Below are 25,316 nucleotides of genomic sequence, written 5' to 3' on the forward strand. Positions count from 1 at the left end.
GGGGCGATGGATGGATAAATGGGTGCGTGGGTGGGTGGATGGATGTGTGGGTAGATGGGAGGATGGATGGATAAATGGGTGCGTGGGTGGGTGGATGGATGTGTGGGGAGATGGGACGATGGATGGATAAATGGGTGCGTGGGTGGGTGGATGGATGTGTGGGTAGATGGGAGGATGGATGGATAAATGGGTGCGTGGGTGGGTGGATGGATGTGTGGGTAGATGGGACGATGGATGGATGTGTGGGTAGATGGGACGATGGATGGATAAATGGGTGCGTGGGTGGGTGGATGGATGTGTGGGTAGATGGGACGATGGATGGATAAATGGGTGCGTGGGTGGGTGGATGGATGGGTGGGTAGATGGGTGGATGGATGGATGGGATGGATGGGGGGGTGGATGGGTGGGTGGGCATTTCTACTCCAATAGCAAGCCTTAGAAGAATCTTATGACACATTCTGGGAAGGTGAACAGTGCAGAGACTGACTTTGAGGGGTGCCCTGGGAGGAAACAATCAGCAGCCCTCCTCACACCTACAGTAACTGCTCATTTTCCCCTCAAAATCACTTAACTTACTAAATTTTAATCATTTTGCCTCCATTGTAGGATATAAGTTCTTAGGGGGTAGAGAGCAAGTTTTTCTAGTTCATCTCAACATCTTAGCTGCCTGACCTTTAACAGACACTTACTAAATGGGGATGGATAGTGTTTAGGAAAACAGAAGGGACCTAGTCTTAAGCTCAGGGGACCCTGAGGTTCCCAGAGAGTGTTTGCCTTCCTCATGAGAGTTCCCTGCCTCCCCGTATTTCCCAACTTCGTCAACGTGCAATAGTCTCGTTTTAAACCTCAAGAGGGTCAGGCCCCAAGAGCTTCAAGGTACACATTAGAACCCAATCTTCCTTGCTCCCAATCTAGTGTTCTTCCCACCTCATTTCCAAATAGTACTCCCAGCAGGGCAGAGTCTGAGGAACTGTGAGCTCCACCTGGGGAAGTGGGCCCATCAGCCCGAGGCCGACCAAACCCTGGCAGAGCTCCTGTTAACATGGCCTGGGACAGTTACTTCTTAATTCTGAATGTAGTCTTTCTACAAACAAACAAAGCAAAACAGTGAGTGAATTACATTCACCAAGAAATATGGGCAAGAAAAAGGAATAATTTAAATGGATCCTCTTTGTGTGAAGAAAGCCTAAAATTACACCAAAAGACAAAATGTACTATATAATAATGTCTGTTGAAAATATCCTTTTTATTATAAACAGTATAAACGCTTCCTGACACATCTTGCAAATATGATACACTTTATTTTCTTCGCCCGAATTTCTGTGAACAGGAGGTCCCAGCATGTCTGAGATCACCTGTGGCCGATCCCCCACTCAGTGAGCACCCCACGCCGGGCAGGTTAAGCCACGCCAGGGGTGAGAGAAGAGCAAGAAGAGAGGGAGAAGCACATTTCCACATCTTCAGGAGGACTGCAGTCCAGCGGGATGTTTTCTTTACTTTGGATGTCTCCGTTTTAGCATGCTTCCAATTTATAAGATACACTTTATATTTTAAGAAAGGAGCCTCTTTATCCATGGTGAACTGGACAATTAAAGCAATTATCTAGGTAAGACAGGGCTAGAATACTACCTTTCATCTTAAAGAATCAGTTGGTTTATGAAAGAATGATGCCGTGGCCTTTGATTGCTGTGATAGCCATATTAATTCTTTGATGTTTTTGGAAGACCTGAAATGTTTGAATACAAAGAGAGATGGGCTCTCTTTATCTTGTAGAACATGCAAAAAAAAAAAATGATCTTCTTTGAGAGTAGGCCTGGAATCACGGTCAACAGTGAGAATTAAACCGAACCCACAGGCCACATCTACTGTCCTCGGCATTGGGCCCTGTCTCTCATCTGGAGTGACTTTGATCCTAGTGTCAGTAGGAAGGGGGGCATGTACATTCAAATATTCTCAGTGCAAAACCAAAATCACTTCTTTGGAAAGTTGTCCACAATAGCTTTATTACAGATATTTCCCTTTGGTTTCTGTCTGTTCGTGGTACCACGTTACCACATGCTCCCTGCAAATTCCATTCTCATACTATTTTACACTTTTTAATAAAGATGATTCATTAATTACATAACTGTGACTTGCTTCTATGCCTTTGCAAAGTTTCCTTATAAATATATTTAAACACTATGCTAACTCTCTTTGACACACCATATGTCCCATTTCTGTTGTGGGAAATACCGTCGACTGCTGCTTCTGTGTAGCGCACAAGAATTAGGTGATCCTTACAGTCTCTGAATATTCCATAACTTTAAAATTCATTGTGGTTCCAGCCACATATCACTGTCCAGATACCATCTATTCAAAGATAAGTTACCAAAGCTTGTTCACAGAACTAAGCTTTTCCCCCGACATCCCCGTCCCCCACACCCAGTATCGCTGGAAGTATTCTCTCAAATGCTCTCCAGGATTTAAATAACAATATTTAAAAGACACTTAACACCACAACAGGGAATTTGCTGGCATGACACGCACAATGCGCTTACTCCAGATGCTGTATTCAAACTGTATGGGCCCATTGAAGAAATAGATATAACCTATAAGGAAATGACCAAAAAAGAAAATTTCAGAGTCTGAAATCGGTAAGAGTTTATGCCAGCTCACATTAAAGGTACAACCTGTTAGATCCCATTGTTTTTTAAGACGCCAACATTTGTGTTTAAAACCCTACTAATGCCTTACTATATTGCTTATGGTTTAAGGGAAGAAAAAAAGTACAAGTTTCCCAGGTCTCCTGAATTGTCACCTTGAAATCGTGGTCATCTTGCCAGGAGTTCCAGTTTTGATGCTTGACATATTGATACTAGTTATTTGAGTTTGGAAAAATGCCCCTTTTCATAATTAAAGCAAAAATAACTATATAGTTACTGTAGTCATTGGTCTTTCTATATAAATGACTCCCCACTCTACCCCTGATTTAAATTATGGCAATAATTTTTGACTCTTGGCATCATTAAGCATAATTTAAGATAGTGTTGGGGCACCTGGGTGGCTCACTCGGTTAAGCGTCTGACTCTTGGTTTTGACTCCGGTCATGATCTCAGGATCATGAGATCGAGCCCCATGTCCGGCTCCATGCTCAGCGGGGAGTCTTCTTGAGGTTCTCTCTCTCCCTCTGCCCCCCCACTTTCTCTTCCTCTCCCTCTCTCAAATAAATAAATAAATAAATAAATAAATAAATAAAATCAATCTTAAAAAACAGTTTAAGATAGTGTTTAAAGTTTGGCATTATTATTTGTAGAATTAGCAATCATTTGAGCAACATTTTCATTTATTCTAAATGTATTATGTTTTGTTTGCTGCCTACATAACTATTCCTTAACTGCCAGAAGTTTCTTAGCACCTTTAAGTCCTGTATAAAACTGCTCTCTAAGGAAATACTTTGAGGGGCTACAGAAACCCCCCACTGAGGTCAGCGTGATGGAACTAGTTACCGTTTTTCCCATAGACAGCGTCCACTTTATCACCAATGCCCGGGAAGTCCTCTTCTATTAGCCTGGGGTAGTCTTTATCCATGACCTGGTTAGCATCATCATAGCTATGTAGTAAGAAAAAGAAACTCTTAAGTAGGTCGTATTTCTTAGAAATTGTTTCAGAAATGATACAGTGGATATCATGACACCTTTCAAAATGGACAAGAGTTAGAGGTGCCTGGGTGACTCAGTCGTTAAGTGTCTGCCTTCAGCTCAGGTCATGATCCGGGGGTCCTGGGATTGAGTCCCACATCGGGCTCCCTCCTTGGCAGGAAGCCACTTCTCCCTCTCCCACCCACCCTGCTTGTGTTCCCTCTCTCACTGTGTCTCTCTCTGTCAAATGTATAAATAAAAATCTTTAAAAAAATTTTTTTTTAAATTAAAAAAAATTTTTTTAATTAAAAAAAATTGACAAGAGTTGTAAAATTTTAAGTCTGTTTAGAACATCTGGTAGCTTTTGCAAATTAGAAATTATGATATTGGGTGCATTGTGGATGCTCGCTGAGCATTTGTTACCTTGTCTAAAGGCCATCTTTGTAAAGATAGTCACAAGCTCATTTCCATTTCACAAACTGCATATCTGTTATAAAAGTGTGTTATTAGGAAAGTGTTCTTAGACCAAAATAAATACATGTTTGTGCATTGAACAACTATGTACTGATCTCGCACCATGGGTGAGACAACTCGCTAAGTGCGATAATGGATGCCAGAATATTGGATGTATAACTCCTGGACTAAGAAGTTATCAGGGCATCTGGCGGTTTTGAAGCTAGGCAGGGGAGCACGGCTCGCCCCTACCATTGCTCAGTTCCATAATCCACCTCCCCTGCACACAGGCACATCCTAGCAAACCACACACATCCTGAAATTAGCCTAGAGCAGCCTCCCATCATGTACCACTGTTACTGTTACTGATGAGAGTTTCCTTCCCTTGAGATATGTTCCAATAGGTGAAAGACAAGAACCACTGAACTGTGGAGAGAGGTGGGACATGTCTACATGGCAACACTAAGCAATGGAAGCCAAGCATCATGCCAAGGAGACATCCAGTGCCATGAGAGGATATGAGAAGAGACATAGCCTGTGAATGGGTGCTCCAAAAGACTTTGAGGTTAAATGGTATTTCCAGTTAACTTTGACCAGAGGGTAGAATTTCAAGAGGGAGAGATGCAAGGGCAAGACCTTCCAGCCAAATGGGGGGATAAAAGCACAGTATGTTTGCAGTCTGGTAAGTCACACTCCCTCATTGCACCACAGACCTTATCTAGGGCATAGGGACTGGAACAGCAGTACCAGGGAGAACTTGGTCATAGTATTTAGACGGTAGTGAATGTCATTGTCAGAAATAAAGAAGCCAAACAGCAAAGATGACACAGATGAGAATGTGTGCATGTGTGTGTACACATAAAGTAGAGCTACTAATTTAAATCTTTCAAGTGTGGGATTCCTATGAGATATTCTCATTCCCAAATATATATATGGCTCTAAGCTCTGAGATGTTGCCAGTGTCAGGGCTGCCTTCATATCGACGTATGTTCTAAATATTCCAACTCCCCCTGTCCTTCAAAAAGGGGCTGACTTTAAAAACCGTGGGCCCAGCAGCTTTCCTGGCCAACTTCTCCACTGGATGAGCATGAGAGAATTATTTAAACCAGTGAGAGCAGTGTGGGACTCACTTGGCCCGTGTGACACAGTAAACACAGTAAACATGGCGGCCGTACCTCCAGACCTGGTTTCCCGAGAAGAAGAGTGTCTTCCCTGTGTCCTCAAAGTGGACGGCTGCGCTTATCTTCTTAACCTCTTTTGGAAATCCCAGTTCGGATATTTTTTGGGGATAACCTTCCAGAATGTCATAACCATTAAGAGCCCAAAATTTTCTGCCTAGAATAAGTGAAAGAATGGTTTTATTATCCAAGGGAATCTATTAGGACTCACATTATGTAGATATTTACTTTAACAAAGAAAGACTCATTTTATACATTTTACACATTTAGAAATCAGGGTCTGTGGTCACCATGTTTATGAAACACAGAAATATGAGCATTCTTCAAACAAAAAAATAAGACTTAAAATGCTAACTTCCTAAATACCAACCAAATATAATTAATTTGGCAACATATTACCTCTGACTGTTAATCTGGAGCTGGGTGAAAAATGTATTAAAATTTCTTCATGAATAAGCAGGGCAGAGGGAACAGTGAATTAGATTGAAAACTCAGATTTTTTATAACAGATAGAAAGTGACTTTATTATAGCATTAATTGTAATAGTCAAACAACAGAAACAATGTCAGTAGAGTGCTATGTAGCCATTATGAATGATGATCATGAAGACGGAATAGCACTTTGGAAAACTGTCCGTGATTTTGTGTCAAGAGAACAAGTAAAATATGAAAATGTATATATACTATGAATGCAAATATTCAAAAACACATATTACATATGGTGAAGGACTACCCAAAAAAGGTGAGAAAATGAAATAAATCAACTTTTCAGAAAGGGGAATTATGGATAATATTTTTTTCAATGTTTCAAGAGGTACATTGTCATAATGTCTGCTCAGCAAATAATTTTTAAGAGGAAGTAAGAAAAAACTGACACGACTGCTGTACAACAAATAGTCCATTTGTAAGGATAATTAATAATGCAGATTTTTACTTGTCAAATTTGGGGACATTTGGTAGAAAGGTTCCAAGTATGTTCTGCTTAATATTTTGTTATGCTTGGCTCTTAACTTGGGTATTTTTTTCAGGAGCGGTCATTGTGCTAAGACTCCAGCCGCATCAAGTTCATCACTGCCTGCCCTGGACACGTGGGGAAAGGCTTACCTCTAAAGATGAAGACAAGGTCCCGAGAGGGGTGCTCATATGCAGCATCGATACGGTTGGGAAGTTCCGGCCAGAAGGATTTTGTTAAGAACAGCTCCACATCAACCAGCTGAGGATGCAAGCGCCAGAAGAATCTAGCGCCAAAGCGAAAATACAGAGTTTGCTGTGAGCAACTGATGAATGAATAAGTGAACAAATGAACAAACAAAACTAGAACAAGGTAGAAGTGAGAAATTCATATCTCATTTTGCGTTACCCCTAGGTTTAGGTTGTAAACATTCTCTCAAATTTCCACGTATGTCACCAGAACAAAAGTCTTTCCAGACCCAAAGGAACTCAAGTGGATGTTGTCACGGTTTACTGATATGGTAACTGATTTCAATACTTGTGTTTTCAAATAAATAAATTGGGTTTCTATATTTACTTGGTTATCTTTATGAGGAAGAGTGCCACCAGCGTTGTAAAGAGAAGCTGCATCATGCCAAGATTAGCCATGGAAAAGTAAAGTGTTTATCCATTAGTCATTTATTTCATCTGAAACATGTAAAAAAAAAAAAAAAAAACCCAAACCTACCAAAAATCTCTGATCTTTGCTGTTAACGTCACCTTTGGAAATGTGACTGGATGTTTGGCTATTTGCAGACACAGCCTCACAAATGTCCATGACATGCAGATTGTGTTAAATAAGATCAAGAGTACCTGTCTTTAAAGATCATCATTTCTCCTCGGAGACTGGTGATGGCGTCAAAGGATAAGGAGGGATCACATTTGTCTGGTGTTTTGGGGTGTTTAGGGTTGGGGTCTTCATCTCCTGGGCCTGCAGGCATGAAATGAAGGGAAGAAGGTGGTGAGGCCAGGCTTCCTGATGCCGCACCCCTACTAGTGGAGAGTCGCAGGGTCCCCTCCAGGGAGGGCAGGAAGTCCTCAGCTTCTACACCAGGATCCAAACACCATGTAATTCTACTTCCTTCCTGCGGGGTCACCAAGCTCTTGTGGGTGGGCCTGCTCCTCCTGCTTCCATCCTCAAGACCCCTTGAGATTCTTCTCAACTACATCTTTGGGTTTCTTGAGGTTGGTGATAGAAATGGGTGGATGGGGAAGGGAGCGAGACTCAGAGGAAACCTTCCCCATCCTTGGCATGAGCTATGGACAGGCTGCTCTTGAGATACACATTTCTTTTCAAGCCACTCCTGGGCACACCGTCCCTGTGGGAGTCCTCACCTCTGCTCTATGTCTTGCCTCTTTTACCAGCTAGCAACGTCTGACATGGTCACTTCACCAGTTAACCCCAGTACCGCTGCCGTGAGTGAGCAGCCAGGCCTTCAGCAGCCCTGATGTGCCACGAGTTTGTAGCTTTCCCCCAGCTCAGGTGAGTGCAAAACAGGTGCCATGCATGCACAGTAACAATTCTGAGCTGCTTCTTCTCCACCCGGTTCATATTAGTTCTATCATCAAGTCCCTTGGTCACAATATTGTAGAAATAGTAAGAAATGCAAAGCACTTGCCCACATCTACACTAGCTGCTATAGTAGATTTCAGCCCGGAGGGGGAATGATGGGCCAGGTGCCATGAGCAAGGTTTCTGAGATCGCTGCTCTAGAAGTGTTTACACTGATAACTTTAACTCTATTAGTAGAGGCAGTTTTGCTGGTTTGAGGTGAGATTTAATTATTTTATAAATATTATTGAAAATTTGGAAGAAAAAAGAAGGAAGAGATTCTTACAATGGTCATTGTAGATGTTGATTAAAAGTTACTACAGGCCACCTGAACAGTTCCTATTGTGGCAAACTGACATGGTTGAAGGAATACCCAGAATTTATAAAAGCTGGTTAAGACCACACTTTCACCCTCAGCCATGGTACTAGAGATACACTATTTAAGCGCTACAGGGTGTGGTTTCTTCATTGGTTAAATGGGGAATAAAATATTTTCCTTCCTTATGTCAGAGGTGTTTTGTGGGAATCAAACATACCTTGCAAGGTATAAAATACAAATAGGAATCTGCAAAATCTTTGGAGAATAGAATATTTTCTACTTGAGCAGATGGTCTGATTCAGAAAGGAAAACTGGGCATGTCTTCCCAGGTTTTAATAACAGAACCAGGACAGCAATAATGGTAATGATAAATTCACTGATAATTTTGCAAGTAAATGTATGCATCTATTCTGTTTCTAGACTGATAAATTAAGAGTTACCATAGAGAGACTGGATCCCTTGTACATCGTCATCGGGAAGCGTAAAGTGGCTCTTGTCAGTGTAGGTGTAGATGGGAAACATGAGTGCTCCCGGGTCCTTGGAGTGGTCAAGACCTAAGGAGTGGCCGAACTCATGGGCAGCAACGAGGAACAAGTTGTAGCCTATAAGAAAACAAAGCAATGATGAGAAAGCAAGGCAGTGACCAGTTAATGGATGGAATGCTATTTTCTTTGCCTCTTTCTCTTTCTTGGCTATTTCACTCTTTTTAAAAAAATTAATATTCAATATTCGGTTGCTCGAAGGAAGATTCAAAATATTGAATTAATCCTTATAATTTAATGTTCTCTTTGATTATAGCTGCCTACCTAATTAGAATATCAACAGATTGCTCTCAAATAATTAGGAATCAGTGAGGATTTACTGGGAAGACACTAGGAATCTTGATGTGCTCTTTCTTTTCTCAGGGCAGCTGAGGAAAGTGGACAATGGAGGCCTTGAAGAAGGAGTCATGGGAAGTCACATAGGGAGCTAGCTATCAGGGCGTTTCTAGAACATCGTCTAAACAAGAGGCATCATGCAAATGGATGATGACCAAGTATGGAGCATGCACTAAATAGGGTCTCTGGGAATCTACTTGGGAATAAATTCCAACCAAGTGATCCTTTCCAGAATATCTCTAGACTCTAAAGTTTAAAGGAATAGAAACTCTGGAAATGCTTGGCCAACTTTCCTCAATTTTAGAAGACCACTGTGTCACTATATTTACATTATTTCCTCTAGTCATTCTTACTACCAATTTCTGAGCCTCCTAATACTGATATTTTAAATTGAAAAAAAAGATAAAAAGTTGAAAAAAAAAAACACATGGAAGCTGGAGTCAGTGGTTTCAATTTGACCTTAAATACCAATTGCTGTCAGAGCCTATATGCCTGACGAGAATGTATAACCAACTTAGTAAATCATGCAGACCCTGAGAGCGATCAAAGTTCACATAATCTGAGTAAAAAGCAATTCTTCATTGAAATGACTAGTGATAGATCCCATTCCTGGCCTTTAGCTGAAAAATCAATCATGGTTTGTTTATGAATATTTTCATTCATTTCTGTTAATATTTCAAATACAGAACTTATGCAGGAGCCTAAAACTGAGGTTTACTGTGGCTCTCTCTTAACAATACTAGATGTTAGTCTTTCTTCCTAAAATCATTCTTACCCGTGTAATATTCAGAACATAAATACGTAAATTCTCACCTCTCCTTCCAAAGATACATTGGAGGCATTGAAGCAGAGGCACTGGTCAGCCAAGGCCCAGTTTTACTCTTTGGAATAACAATTCTTCTGATTTAAATGAATAATAACAATTAGCTATCTATGAAGACTACCTCTAACTGTCACAACCAAGGGTCAATATAGCTCCATAGGTAAGTCCTAGTTGGAACAATCTCGCTCTTCTTCTTAAATTAATATTCCCAATTCTTTTGAGTTTGAAGATTCATCTACTGACTAATTCATTCAACACTGAGTTTCATTTTGCTCTTATAAGTATAATTTTTATCTGGTCTGTCTCATGCTGTTTGGAGTAAGACACCATCTTGATTTGTTGGAAGAGTATTTATAAAATCAGTGATATAGATATGTCTGAAACAAGTAACTCATATAACAGAGAACAGAAAACAGACTACACTTGTGCCATTAATATTTCTGTCAAGGAAAAAAAAACTATTTCAACTCACATCCAATGACCTGCCTATCCAGCCCTAATAGTTTTCAGGTATGTATTTGTAATAAACTGTACTTCCTAAACACACTGAAAGGTAATCCACAGTAACAACACCTTGATTGACAGAAAGACATTTTGGTCCTAATTCAAAGTTAGCTAGTATCCCTCAAGTCACTAAACTAAACTGCTCACTTTTAATGTTTCACATAGGTTTGTAGAAATGTCACTTGTAGAGACTAATAAGTATAAGATAAACTTTTAATTTTTTTGAAAAACATAACCAACTATCGAATATAATTTACAGTATGCTTCTTAACTTCTTATCAATGCGATCACTGTCTATCCCTAATCTAGAAATCATGAATCATACCTTTATAAGAAATATTACCTTTGGAACTACTTGTCCAAGTTTCATCATCATCAAAATGAGCATCCCCTCCATAGTTTGGTCCAGGAGGAAAAGCATGAGCCAGCAGACCAGAGGGTCCATCAAATGGGTAGAAATCGCCATGCTCTACACCCAAAAAGCAAGAGTTAAGAATCTAATTATATCCAGCAGTGCCTGGCACAAATGCTTGGTGAATTCTGTAAAAAGTAATGAATGACTGAAAGAAGGAATAAAAGAATGGAGACAATTAGGGAGCAGAATGTAAAATGTCTCTTAAAAATGATTCTCCATCATTACCTTTAGTTCCAAAAGAGATCATGATATCAGCAGTGCCATCATGAAGTCTGGTAAAATTCAGAGGTGTCACATCTGACCAAACTTTGAAGGCTTTTCTGAATGCCTTTTCAACTTCAGAATGAGTCAGATCAGGGGTATAATTCACAATCCTATTCAGCAGAGAAAGTTTCAATTACATTTTTGGAAGGAGAAATATTTGAGAATATATTTTCTTGGAATACTGCTTTTCAACTCAAAATGCAGTGGCTTCTTTAAAAGTTCTACTAGAGGTCCAAAGTTTCAAAGAACTTATCAATTATGATGCCATACAAAGATAACAAAATGAATTCAATCAGATATTTGAGTATCTCCAAATATCTGACCACTTGGAATCTTACATTTAAAGTATTCAGATATTTAATGAAACTTGTATTGTATGATACAGATTTGGAATTGTATTACTATGATCTAAATAAATGAAATAACTTTGTCAAGTTCCTAGAGAGAGTAGGACTCTCCATTTTTAAGCACTCCTAATAAATACGCCTCATGTAGTACATTTGCCAATTTTATTACACCTACTTTTACTTCTAATTTGATTTCTTTTCTAAAAAAAAATACCTTGAGATTTCCAATGAAAAATAATGCTGGGTTAATGTAACAATAATAGATGTCATGAGACATTCTCACCAATAGTATTAAAGTTATTGCTGGAATTATTTAACTTCTGGTTAAATATTTAAAGCCTACTTAAAAAAAAAATGGGACCACACATGTTCTGTCATTTATAGCTTGTGCTGAAAATTAGGCATTTAATACTATTTTAAAAACTAACAAAGATTAAAGAAAGATAGCCTCTGATTTACCTGTAGGTTAGATTCGTCTTGGACCACTTGAGAGTTCGGGGGAAAACATTGTACTCGCCCACATCGGGAACCCCACATCTTGGTTTCTTCATGATGTCCAAGGTGTTATCATCAAGTTTGCCGGTGACCTCTAATCCGAAGAAGGACTGCATTTCTCGGAGCCTGTCAACCACGGAGCTTGCTGCAGACTTCTTCAGGATTCCAGCGGGATTCAGAGGATAGTAGTAGGATTTCAAGTAGCGCTGGAAAAGAGACCAGAATGGCCTGCTTTTAAAAGAGAAGGGCACTTGTGAGATGTAACATCCCGCTGGGACTGGCAAGATACTCTACCTCTGCGAGCTGGAAGTCTTCCTCGGACAGATCATCCTCACCATCGCTAGGAAGAGGCAGGGACCAACACTGAGTCCAGCTCAAGAAGAGGAAGGCAGCCAGGACGCCTGGGAGCATCATGATGGTTGTGCCTGGAGCCTCTGCCTTCTCCCAGACAAGCACCTTTACTTTTATAGATCTGCAGTGGTGACTCATCATTTATGGACAAGTTCCCGCTTCCTAGTCCGTTGAAGGTAAACATGCTTACATGGCGACTTTTTTTTTTTTCTCCCAAGAAGTGTGGTTTGTGGTAGAATTTGAGGGAAATATAAAATGAGGGCGTCTCTCATTTCAGCAGGGTCTCAAAAACCATCTGGCAAAATAAACGGCCTCAGCATATTTACGGATACTGTGGGAAGAAGCAGAGAGTAGTAAAATTTTCACTTTACTGGGCAAAAATGTTTTTCCCTCTGGAGGAAAGCAGCTACTTTTACTTTTTTTCAGATGAGAGTATCAAGATGATGCTCTTAACTTCCTTAAAGAGACACTTAGTCCTGCTTCTAGAAGATCTATAACCTGGTGACTTCTAAACATCATTTTCCCTAGAGTGATTCCAGAGGGAGACATTGTGTGTACCTGAGGGCCACAGAATTGGACCAGACCCCAGCTTGGAGGCTCAGAAGGACTAGGGCACATCCACAGGACTAAATGCTACAGTTGAGATTTAAAGGCCCTGGTGTGACTCTCAACAAACATGGAATCCTGCATGAATTCCCCACAGGTCCAGGAAGAGGTAGAAGACTACATGGGAATACAATATAACGGCTAACCCATACTGAAGGATTACCACCTGCGAGGCTTAAAAGGCATGATCTCATTTAATCTGTACAACAGCCTTAGAAGCACATCTGAAACAAGAAGGCTTGTTTTCACTTTACATATGAATAATCTGAGACACAGAGACATTAAATACTTGTTTGAGGTCATAGAGTTACTAAATGGTGCTGTCAGCATTTGAATCCAAGCCAATAAACTCAAGATTTCATGTTTTTAAACACCATCTGGTATGGCTTCTACCTCATTAATTCTCAGAAATTTTCTCAGAAATGGAGCTGCTTTGTTCCCACACCTCTGGGAGCACCCAGGAAAACTAGGGCTCTAGGTAAGCTCATGGCCAAGTTTCTTGATTTTGATTTTTAAGTTTAAGTAGTAGAAGTACCTGAGGTCCAAAACCTCAGGAAAATCATCCATTAGAGGCCTTCAGAACGTCCCACCTTTAGTACCATGATGTCGGAATGCCATCCTTAGTGCCCCATAGATGTAAATGGATAGAAAAATACGAGTAATGATCTTCTGATTGAATGATTGAAAATGCAAGTTAATTTACGTGATTAGGAGTCAGAGAGCAGCTCAGGTCCAGAACACGTGAAGACAAAGACAAGGAGCATTGAGTACAGATGAGGGTGGGCAGGGAAGTGGTACCCTACACGTGAGTGACATGCTGTCATCTGGATTGGCCAGCACCTCAGACGTAACCAGAAAAACCTATGAAATGGAAGCAATTGGTAGAGGGCAATTTATTATGCTTTTTCCAAAACAGAGCCAAATAGATCCCTACAATAAATATTTCCAACGAGTTCAAGATTAGATTTAGGCTCAACCAGCAATGCAAAACTATCATTTGTTTTAAGCTTCTTCCATGAACAGCAGTTAATTTTAGATTAAGTGATAATTATCGAAAAGTTTGATTCATCTACTGAGCTTATAGGAAATTAATTCATTTGAAATCATTTATTTTTACCAATAAAATTTCATAACCTTTTAAAGTCTCATTAGATTTTAAAAAAGAAGTCCTGAAAAAGTTAAGAAACAGATGACATTAATGTTTGGAAGTGGGATAGATGAATCGAATAGTTGACTGTACTTGTAGGTTCTCACATTATTTGTAGATGTTACCACTTTAAGCTAGAATTTTTTAAAAAAATTTTTTATTGGTATGTTAATCCCCATACATTACATCATTAGTTTTAGATATAGTGTTCCATGATTCATTGTTTGTGCATAACACCCAGTGCTCCATGCAGAACGTGCCCTCCTCAATACCCATCACCAGGCTAACCCATCCTCCCACCCCCTCCCCTCTAGAACCCTCAGTTTGTTTTTCAGAGTCCATCGTCTCTCATGGTTCTTCTCCCCCTCCGATTTCCCCCCCTTCATTCTTCCCCTCCTGCTACATTCTTCTTCTTTTTTTCTTTCTTAACATATATTGCATTATTTGTTTCAGAGGTACAGATCTGAGATTCAACAGTCTTGCACAATTCACAGCGCTCACCATAGCACATACCCTCCCCAGTGTCCATCACCCAGTCACCCCATCCCTCCCACCCCACCCCCCACTCCAGCAACCCTCAGTTTGTTTCCTGAGATTAAGAATTCCTCATATCAGTGAGGTCATATGATACATGTCTTTCTCTGATTGACTTATTTCGCTCTAAGCTAGAATTTTTTAAAGAGTCACTTTAGTTATTAAGTCAATGAATATTGACCAGGCATCAACTATGGGGGATACCGTGCTGGTAACTAAGAAGATAGAATGAAGGATAAGACCCTTTTTCTTGGGATGATTACAATATCATCTCCCTGCAAAGAACACATTTTCAATGAACAATGAAAACAAATAAATGTTTATTTATTAACAAAATAACTGTTTTTTATCAACTTCAGAAATGATGCTTATTATCAGACAGCATTACTGTTTTATTAGTTTCTCATTTCACCTAAGAACATACACAGTGCAAAATAAAAAACACACACAGGTCAGTGAGAACATGCTATTCACATTTGGTAGTGTTCTGAGTAAGGTAAATAAAAGTCGTCCGGAAGATTAAAATAGAAATTGATTCCTTCAGGAAAGAATCGGACTGCTTGTCTGTAGCTACCGTTCACGGAAGAGTGAGCTTATCTGGTGATCAGGATGTGTCATCAGCTGGAAATGTGTTGGCAAATCTCTTGTCAACACAAGTCCTTATCTCGGGCTGTTAATCGTGAGAATGAAAGCCAAGCCTTCTGGCTACGACTGGTGAAGTGGTTTGTGGTTTCAAGGGACACCTTTAACATAATGAGGCTGAGCTGGTATTTACAAATGCTTCTCACAAGCCTACCAGATCCCTGGAAATTTGAAAGCCTGTAGAATGAGCAAACAAAACTGGACTGAATAAGAAATGTGTATCTCCTGCTGATTCAGACATAAGCAATATGGGACTTTTTAAAACAGACGTCATCATCTGTTTCTAAGTCCAAAACATCACTCAAGAGAGAAGCAGAAATGTCCATGACCAACCCCTGAGTAAAGCACGGGGGGTGGTTCCAGACCAGGAAAAATAGGAACAAAGGCCATTGGAGTAGGATAAAAATTATGAAAATTCTGTAAGCCAAAGAACCTTTAGGATAAAAGTTTTGGCTTCAGTTTAGAGTGTTGTACATTAACGATGTTGACAATGACACTTAGTATCTTTATTTTTCTGAAAGCCCAGTGATCTGACAGTGCAAGTGCAGGAAGTAATGGTTTTTGTAAATACCCTCTGATGGTTGCTTTGTTCTAGTTTCTGAATTTTCCCCCCACCGCCCCAGGGAATGGGTTCCATGCCCATAAACAGAAGCACGAACCTGGAATGTAAAGACTCGATCACGGACATGAGCACCCCACCGACCTGCTAATGCACAGCCGTGGCGTTGTCCCCAGGTCAGGTGCCGAGCGCAGGACTCAGGTCAGAAGCTGCAGCTGCCAAGCAGAAGGCCAGCAGTTTACGGGCGCACTGACTGCCCGCGTCTGAATCACACACTCCACAGAGATGGCTGTGTTCGTCCTGCATGGATCCCCTAAAGAAAGAAATAGGATCTGCAAGGAAAAAGGAAATTCTTTTTAATTCTTACTCGAGGATGACATCTGAAAGTCAAGACTTAATTTTCTGGGCTCACTTTCCTTTTTTTTTAATATTTAAAAAAGATTTTATTTATTTTAGAGAGAGAGCAAGAGTGGGATGGAGGGAGAGAGAGAGGGAAACTCAAGCAGGTTCCGCTCTGAGTGTGGAGCTCAACGGGGGGCTTGATCTCACAACCCTGAGATCACAACCTGAGCCAAAACCAAGAGTTGGATGCTTGACCGACTGAGCCACCCAGGTGGCCCCCTGGGTTCACTTTCTTTTTTTTTTTTTTATAAAGATTTTTATTTATTTATTTCACAGAGATAGAGAGAGAGCACAAGTAGGCAGAGCGGCAGACAGAGGGAGAGGGAGAAGCAGGCTCTCCGCCAAGCAGGGAGCCCGATGTGGGGCTCGATCCCAGGACCCTGGGATCATGACCTGAGCTGAAGGCAGCCGCCCAACCAACTGAGCCACTCAGGCGCCCCTGGGTTCACTTTCTAATGAATTATAATTTTATTGTGCTTTGTTAAAAAGAGTGGTTGCTGGGATGTCCACCTCTGCCAGATTTAACCAGAACTGCAAGAGAAAACAACCAGGAATAGAACACCCATTCTAGCCCATCCCTGTCCAAATGTCTTTGAAAAGGGAAAAATCTGGATTGCTTGGCAATGAATAATGGAAATGAAAACAAACTAGAGAAATGGGACCTTCGTGGTTTTAACAACAAGCAATTGCAATATATTTAAAGATCCCTAATATTTAAACAAGTGGAGCAAAAAGTCTATTTTTAAAGCAGCCTGGCCTCACCTTGTTACCCTCATACACTAAAGTATAAGTTATTATATATTCTTAAACAGTATATTTTCTGATTTAAAAAGTAATATACAAAAAAGTAATAAACTTATTGCATAATGACTGGAAAATGAGAAACCTAGAAGGAAAAATTACCATAATACCCCAAGATTTTTTAGATAATTCCCACATATTTTTTTTTTTAAAAAGATTGATTGATTGATTTTACAGAGAGAGAGAATGAGAGAGAGAGAGAGCACACACGTAAGCGCACATACAGGCATGTGGGGGGAAAAGCAGAGGGAGAGAGAGAATCTCAAGCAGACTCCCTGCTAAGTGCAGAGCCTGATGCAGGGCTCAATCTCAGGACCCTGAGATCATGACCTGAGCAGAAATGAAGAGTCAGACACTCAGGGCGCCTGGGTGGCTCAGTTGTTAAGCGTCTGCCTTCGGCTCTCAGGTCATGACCCCAGGGTTCTGGGATCGAGCCCCGCATCGGGCTCCCTGCTCCGCGGGAAACCTGCTTCTCCCTCTCCCTCTCCCCCTGCTTGTGTTCCCTCTCTCGCTGTGTCTCTCTGTCAAATAAATAGATAAAATCTTTAAAAAAAAAGTTAAAAAAAAAAAGTCAGACACTTAACCGACTGAGCCACCCAGGCGCCCCACCCCCCATATATATTTTTTAAGTTTTATTTAGACGATAGGCAATCTTCAAGGTTTTTTAAGCAGTACTTTCTAGAATAGAAAAACTTGCCATGTTGTTGGTATGTTGCATCAGCTTTATTTTCAATTCCAGGAAAGCCGTCTTGAGTGAATTTGGGGTGCCATGATCCATAGTTTGCCCTTCTTCATGAATCTATCATAAAATTAAGAATGAACTCAAAACTGCACAAAATACATCTTAATAATACTATGTGTTAAAGAGGTTAATTTTTAAAATTTTTCTATAAGCTCCAGTTAGATAATTTCAGAAAATTGTAGACGGGAGTTCACTGCAGCCATGAACAGCCAACAAAGACTCCTATAGGTCCGTCTGGCTACAAATGGGATCATCAATGTACCTGTCTTACAGGTCATATGATGATTACAGGACATAATGATCGAAGAGCCACTGTGCCTGGCGCGTGGTGAGCACTTAATTCCCGGTAAGTCACCCACACAGCACCCGGCGAAACCGCCGTGCTCGGCACTCTGGCAGGTGCAGGGGTCCGCTGCAGCGACCGTGTTTGCAGGGAGATCGTTCAGAGGACATATGTCTGGATCCGAGACGGGAAGGACAGGAGAGGCTCAGCCATGCGAATGTCGGGGAGCAGAGCACTAGCCCAGGCAAAAGGAAGAGCAGGTACAGAGGCCCTGGGGTGGAAGCAAGCTTCTGCTCGGGGACAGAGAGAAGTACATGCTGGAGCACAGTGGACAGAAAGTGAGGGAAAGGCCAAGCCGGGGACCTCACAGAGGGTCACGCTGCTGCTTTTCCCAGCCTGTTCCACTATGTCTGAGAGAGGCATTGGGCCCAAACCTTGACTTTCATGTCCATTCCCCGGGGCAGCCCCACTGCGGGTCCAGCCCCTGGCCCCTCACCTGGGGGTCACTCAGGATCCCGGGTTGGTCAGGTCACCTGCTCCCCAGGTTGCTGCTGCCCCAGGGGCCAATTTCCAGGTTGGCTCACTCTTCTCTGTTTATCTTCCATCACCTGTGAAACTCAATCCTCTGTTTAATACGTAACGTGGCTTCTGGTTTCTGGTTGGATCCTGACTAACACAGGTGACAAGATGAGGATTAAAATGGGAAGACAGAAAAATGAATAAATGAACACTACATCAAAAACTAATGATGTACTCTATGTTGACTAATTGAATTTAAATTAAAAAAATAAAAAGGGAAAACAGAAGTACATTTTCCACTTCCAATCAGCACTGATTTACTGTATCTTCTTGTGTCACTTAACATGTATCTTCATGTACGAATTATAGATTTATTTTCAGATATGAATAAGGATAATAATTGCTCCTTGCTCTTACATCTCACAGAGAGTGAGAAAATAAAATGAAATAAGACTTTTATTTTGAAGGCAAATGTAATTATTATTTACCCTAGTCCCAAAGTCTATGGACGGGTAAGGAACATTCCATCCTAGGTGTAGCCGAAGACTGACGCTGATTAGATTACACATGAATTATGCTCTCTGTTAGCTAACCAGAATTTATTTATTCATTAAAAAAAAGAAAACTTGTTTATTAGAGAAGATCATATGACAATGCTGAAATGATAAGCTCCTTCAAAAATGGTCAAACTTCAAAGGAAAACTATGGACATGTATGTTCTTTCCATAAATGTCCAACGATCAATACGTTTTTACCTAAAAACATGCTGATGAAGTCATTCACTCTCTGCTCCTGAAATCCTGCACCTCAGAATAAAACCTTTTGCTCTATAATCTTACCCCTGGCGACATGCATTTGATTGTTGCAGGGGCACCTGATTAGGGGTAGATGGTCTCTTTTCACGTGCTCCTCTATGACCTTCAACACCCAGGTGGAAACTTTGTCTCCTGATACTCTCCTCTGACCCCAATGTGGACAACTTCTCTTGTCTCCCTTTTCTTCCCCACTGGAGAGCTTCCTTTGATTCCTTTTCTTTCTTCTGTTTCTTCTTTCTTGAGCATTGTTAGAGCTCAGTTTGGATGTTTCACTTTATTTATTTTTAATTTTATTTTATTATGTTATGTTAGTCACCATACAGTATATCATTAGTTTTTGATGTGGTGATCCACGATCCATTGTTTGCATATAACACCCAGTGCTCCATGCAGTTCATGCCAGAGGAACTCTCAGAGAAGCCCATCATTCTGCTTCTCCCAATGCTTGTGTATTCAGCTGTTGCCATTGCAGTGGCCTGTTGGACCAGCTCATTTCCAACATCTGAGGAGCCCTATGCCGGGGCACCTCTCTGCCGTGAGTATAATTACACTATGCATATAATCATGTTCCTTGTACGTGAAGTGATGCCATTTTCTTTGCACTATGACCAGAGAGCCTACAAAGCATATATTTATGGCTTCTCTTGCATTGTAATAAAGCCCCATTTTACTTTGGAATTAAACTATTACTATACTTAGAGTAAAACAATTTAAAATAGTATATATGAAGGTTTTACTAGGTAATTTTGGAACATAAAACTCACATAAACCATACAATAAGAAAATGTGCACATCTTGTTCAGGTAATTAACTCAATATTATCAGTAGAGTCAGGCACTCAGTTTAATGAAGACTGAATTGTCTGACAATGAAAATGAATTATTACAAAATACATCTCAAGAAACTGAGAGAATTCTAAGTGTTTCCTGGAAAATTCCTGGGATGGCCTAGTGTTAAACTTTATTAAAAAAAAAAATTGTTTTTACTATTAAAACAATCCCTGTAAAAATTTTGAAAAATAAGGATATTGTGAATAAAAGATAAAAATCACTCATAATCTTATGTCCTGGAAATAACTGGTGTTAATATTTCTTCTAATCTTTATATATAATTTTTAAATTGTTTGCATATTATGCTCAATTTTGTACGCTACTACTACAATTTTGTACGCTACTCAATTTTGTACGCTACTACATTATGATATTAACACTTTTCATTGTCACAATATTCTTTTTTTTCCATTTTAAATTTAAATTCAATTAATTAACATATAGTGTACTATTAGTTTCAGAGGTAGAGGTCAGTGCTTCATCCGTTGTACACAACATCCAGTGCTCATCACATCAGGTGCCCTCCTTAATGCCCATCACCCAGTTACCCCATCCCTCAGCCCCCTCCCCTCCAGCAACCCCTCAGTTGGTTTCCTAGAGTTAAAAGTGTCTTATGGTTTGTCTCGCAGGTGCCCCTGGACTCCAATTAGCTTTGTTGCTACTTAAATTATTACTATCCAAAGCACCTGGCAAATACTAAATGCTCAGGGTAAAGTAACTACAAAGATTAAAATCTGAATTTAATGATTATGGAGTTTATCCAAAGTTTGTGTTTTTGGCACTTATAAAAACAATTGCTGAGCTGCAAGCAATAATGGGCACAGGAGGGAAATTCATATCTGAGGCATTAGGTTGTTTCAAAGAATTTAGTGACATTTGCATAAAATGATAAACATGCCAATTACAAGAATTTTTGTTGATTCAGGAAAACCTTCTGGCAGAAAGTACTTGACAAATATAAATATTAGTATGTGGTTGATACAAACACACACACCCCTTCCTAATTCCACCTTTGTCCCAGTTAGGGACGTTTTTACATCAGATGTTTCCTAGTGCTCCTTAGGTTACTCAGAGGGACATATCTTTTGTGCTAGCTGGGAGCCAGAATGACCCATTCTTTCTTTAATAAAAACAGAGAAATTGTAGGAAGACAATTGTAGGCAATGCCTGTATTGCCTAACTCTTAATAATACAACATTTAGGGGCGCCTGGGTGGCTCAGTTGGTTAAGCATTTGCCTTCGGCTCAGATCATGATCCCAGGGTCCTGGGATCGAGCCTCGCATCGGGCTCCCTGCTCAGCGGGGAGTCTGCTTCTCCCTCTCCCACACTCCCTGCTTGTGCTCTCTTGCTCTCTCTCTCTGAAATAAATAAAATCTTTAAAAAATATATAATATTTAGTCAGTATTTAGTGAAGAGAAGGAATGTAATATAAAGCAGCAAAACATGCAATATAGTGTTTTATATCTGAATGACTACGTTTTATTTGTGAATCACTATAAATTATTTTCACCACATGAAGTTTAAATGATCAACAATTGGTAAACTCTGTTACACTTTCTTCAACCACAGGGGGTGAAAACCGGTTCAAGTCAAGTTTTATAGTGTGACCACACAATCCCTGTGGTGTTAGCGTGACCCTCCAAGACCTCAGAAAGCATTTGGGCTGATTCTGTTTTATTGCTTCAGTTGCTGTGTGGGGATATGAGATGGAAACCTCAGGGTTTCAACCATTTATGTACATGAAAGGAACAAAGCAATGTTCTCCCAAATGGGAGATTTCTGTAACTTCGACCACTTTCCAAGGTCAATGACTACACAAGACCAGTGACTAGGATTACACCAATCTTAACTGGAAAATATTCACCCTCACCTTTGGAATCACTTGCCCAGAGTTCATTGTCATCCAAGTGAACCCTGCCTCCTAGACAGTCACCAGGAGGAAAGGCATGAGCCCTCTGTCCAGAGGACCCATCAGATGGGGAAGAAAACTCCATGTTCTAACAGGGAAATGACTTAGAAAATAACTGGGAAAATGGTCAAAACAAGAATAAAACCAATCACTTTGAGTAGAAGGTATTAAAAAATGGGAAGTTTTCAAGAAAGACAATCTGTTCATCATTATTCTCTGTTTCCAAAGAAGATTCTTATGCCAACAGGGTCCCAGAAAACTCTAGTGAAATTGAGTTGGGTCTCATCTCCCCAACCTTGAATGATGCTCGGAGAGCATGGTCCACAGTTCCAGGGGAAAGATTGGAATGTAATTCACTGTTCTAACACACGCATGCACGGAGGCATTTTGGGAAGCTCCCAAAAGTGACATTTTAAAGATTGTTGTACTTTGAGAATCTATCCTTTTGATGGATTTGATGATGATTCTTTTAATTTCCTTATAGAATCAAAAATCTTAGGTACACCATGGCATAATAAAGTTTCTCTAGAGATAGCCTTAATTTTTATGTATTTGCAAGTATTCTTGGTTAAAAAAAAAAAATCTGAACTGCACTATAATCACCCAAGATTTAAAAACTACTGGAGGCGTGTGGGTGGCTCAGTCGGTTATGTGTCCGACGCTTGATTTTGGCTCAGGGCCATGAGATCGAGCCTGGCATTGGGCTCTGAGCTCAGCTTGGAGTTTGCTTGAGATTCTCTCTCCCTCTGCCCCTTCCCCTGCTCACGCTCTCTAACTAAATAAATACATACATAAAATCTTTTTAAAAATTAAAAAAAAACTACTGTAAGACATGAATGTTAAATAAGGATACAAAAATTCCACTTACAATAAAACATTTGAATATTGTTTTAATTTCATCACAGGGTAAGGCCAGAGATAACTGAGAACAACTCAAAAATCAACATTCAACCTATGCTATGTATCAGTAAGTGACACAATGAAAGACTGAATTGGTGGTCCCAGAGTTCTGAGGCACAGCCTTACAGAAATATTGTTTTAAAAAACTGAAAATCTTTACATTTATGGATTCTTGCAAAGAATTAGCTACTGCACCCTAAATTGCTTTCTCTTTCAAGCACAGCTAAACATTAGCACAGAGAGACAATAAAGTGTTTCTCCAACATTTTGCTAAATGAGATTTACATACACTCTGTAAAATACTTAATTCTATCAGCAGCCATGAAATCAGTGAGGGTTTACTGTAAAAGGCATTCACCAGTAGACACATATCGTTCTGAGGTACTTGAAATTGAGTGCAAAATGTCTCATACTCATCTTTATATCCTTAAATATTTGACCCATGCTTGTCACATGTTAGGAGCTCGATTAAAATGTGTTGAATGGATGGACAGAAATAAAGGATAGGCTCAAGATGATTATCTACAGATTTCTTGCTGAAATTATCTCATGTCCTAATTGTTTGCTTCCCTTGAGAAAGAATCAGATCCACCCAAGAACATGGTTTCAAGAGTCATTGTTTTTGAACTTTCTAAATTTGCAAGAAAAGTCTATTGTACTACTGTTAAGAGAAAACCGATTTTAACTTTCACTTAAAATTCAGTTCTTACTGAAAATTATTATGTAAGGATAAAAAATGAAACCATTAGTTCTCAATAATATTTTTTAATTGAAAAAAATATTCTTAAAGGTATTTTAAGCCATGTAGACAAGATTTACTGACTCAATATTCAAGTGAGAGAGACAAAGCCTGGTTTGGAACACAGAAGAATGCGATGTGGGGATAACGTGGGCTTATAGACCCCAGAAGGACCTCCAGAGATCATCTAGCCTAATCCCTTTATATTCCATTGGGAAACAAATTGAGAAACTTCCTCAAAACCACACAATAAAATAAAGTTGATGCTAGGATTAGAATCCCAGCCTCCCAATTAGGATAGTCCAGGATACTATGTGTTATCCCAAACTACTTAACCCGTAAGTATATGATCTGCCAAAAGTCATCCTGCCCGCTAATGTAACATCACACATGGTGGAGAGGAAAAATCACGAGCCATCTTTTTACCTGTGGGTCAAGTGATCAGTTAGTCACTTCATTTTCTTGGAGAAAAAAATTATACTCCACTGAATCAGGAATCCTTAGTGGCTTCATAGGGTTTAAAGTTTCGGCATCCAGTTGGCCACGTGCTGATAGGCCAAGGAAGGCTTTTGCATATGGTGGAGTCTATCCCCTGGGAGCTCAGATTTCTCTTCTGCCCATGTGTTGATCTCAAGGGAAGTTGAGGAAAGGCTTTCAAATGGTACTAGAAACCAAGCACACAACAATGTCCCTTAAAAGGGAAAACTACCTGCTAAGTTAGGAGAATGGTCAGTGGAGGAGCCTGTCACCTCTGTGAGAAGCAGTGCTGGCCAGGTGAGGGAATCTCATTCTCTAGAAGTAGCTGACGGCCTGGTAGGGGCCGGCAGATGGCGGGCTGCGTGAGCGGCAAGGCCGTTGGCACATGGTGGCTCTGCTCCCATGGGGTCTGCAGAGACCTTCATTTGGGGCTGAGGGTTTGGAGGGAGATCATTTAAACTTCTGCCTCCTTGAGTTGCCTTTACAGGTCAGAATATTAGCAGAGGATTCATTGCTTGTCCCGATTTTGTTTCTGTTACTTTCCATTCAAGGACAGAGAACATTTAGCATATATTTTTTTTTTGTCCAAAGGAAAAGTTTATGGATAAAAACAAAAGTTTCACTCCTTGTTTAATGACCCTAAAGGCAGAATGTCAGTTTTGCTTTTTTTGAGGATATTCTCTCTAAAATTGGTTGAGCAGCAGGGAACTTGTAATTTGCTCTCTGACCCGGGAAGAGAGGGAAGGAGAAGACAAAGGAAGGAGAGGAAACAGAAAAAGGAGGATGGAGAAGAGGGGGGCAGGAAGGGAGGTAGGTTAGGGAAGACAGGGCATTTATCCCGGAATGACAGAGGGCCGGGCACTGCCCTGGGGCTTTCCCTCTTGTGTCCTAGTGAGCAGCCAGAATCTGAGTGAGTCTGTCCCAGCGCCCACATGACAGTACGAACACAGCTAGCCAGGCCTGCAGGGCGAGCAAGAACTGTCCCACCAGCCAGGACCAAGGACACTCGCACTTGTACGAACACAGCTGGCCGGGCCTGCAGGGCGAGCAAGAACCGTCCCACCAGCCAGGACCAAGGACACTCGCACCATGTGCCTCAGCATGGAACCCATCTCGTCCCCTGTTGCTGGGACCACTGTAACCATGGGTCCAACCCTAAATGGGATAACTTAATCCAGATGTAGGAAATGAGCCATCTGCCCAGGAAAGCATCATTAAGAATGCGT

The 25,316-nt window shown here is 40.5% G+C and overlaps 1 protein-coding gene across 2 annotated transcripts; it reads right to left on the reverse strand.

Moving 5' to 3' along the window:
• Positions 1-2,462: 2,462 nt before the first annotated feature.
• On the reverse strand, positions 2,463-24,665 carry MMP13 (matrix metallopeptidase 13). 2 transcript variants are annotated; one of them, XM_032428157.1, is made up of 13 exons: positions 24,040-24,665; positions 15,817-16,004; positions 13,494-13,651; positions 12,128-12,515; positions 11,798-12,039; positions 10,953-11,101; positions 10,656-10,781; positions 8,548-8,709; positions 7,051-7,168; positions 6,352-6,485; positions 5,246-5,405; positions 3,486-3,589; positions 2,463-2,588 (listed from the first exon to the last, which is right to left on the reverse strand). In XM_032428157.1, exons 4-13 carry the CDS (start codon positions 12,323-12,325, stop codon positions 2,488-2,490), a joined length of 1,494 nt encoding a protein of 497 aa, XP_032284048.1. In that variant the 5' UTR covers positions 12,326-12,515; positions 13,494-13,651; positions 15,817-16,004; positions 24,040-24,665; the 3' UTR covers positions 2,463-2,487. The 2 variants fall into 2 exon arrangements, with proteins under 2 accessions (XP_032284048.1, XP_032284049.1); XM_032428158.1 differs by lacking the exons at positions 15,817-16,004; positions 24,040-24,665 and having other exon boundaries at positions 13,494-13,669.
• Positions 24,666-25,316: the final 651 nt, after the last annotated feature.

This window comes from Phoca vitulina, unplaced genomic scaffold (genome assembly GCF_004348235.1).
Source record: "Phoca vitulina isolate PV1807 unplaced genomic scaffold, GSC_HSeal_1.0 scaffold38, whole genome shotgun sequence".
Taxonomy (NCBI): Eukaryota; Metazoa; Chordata; class Mammalia; order Carnivora; family Phocidae; genus Phoca; species Phoca vitulina.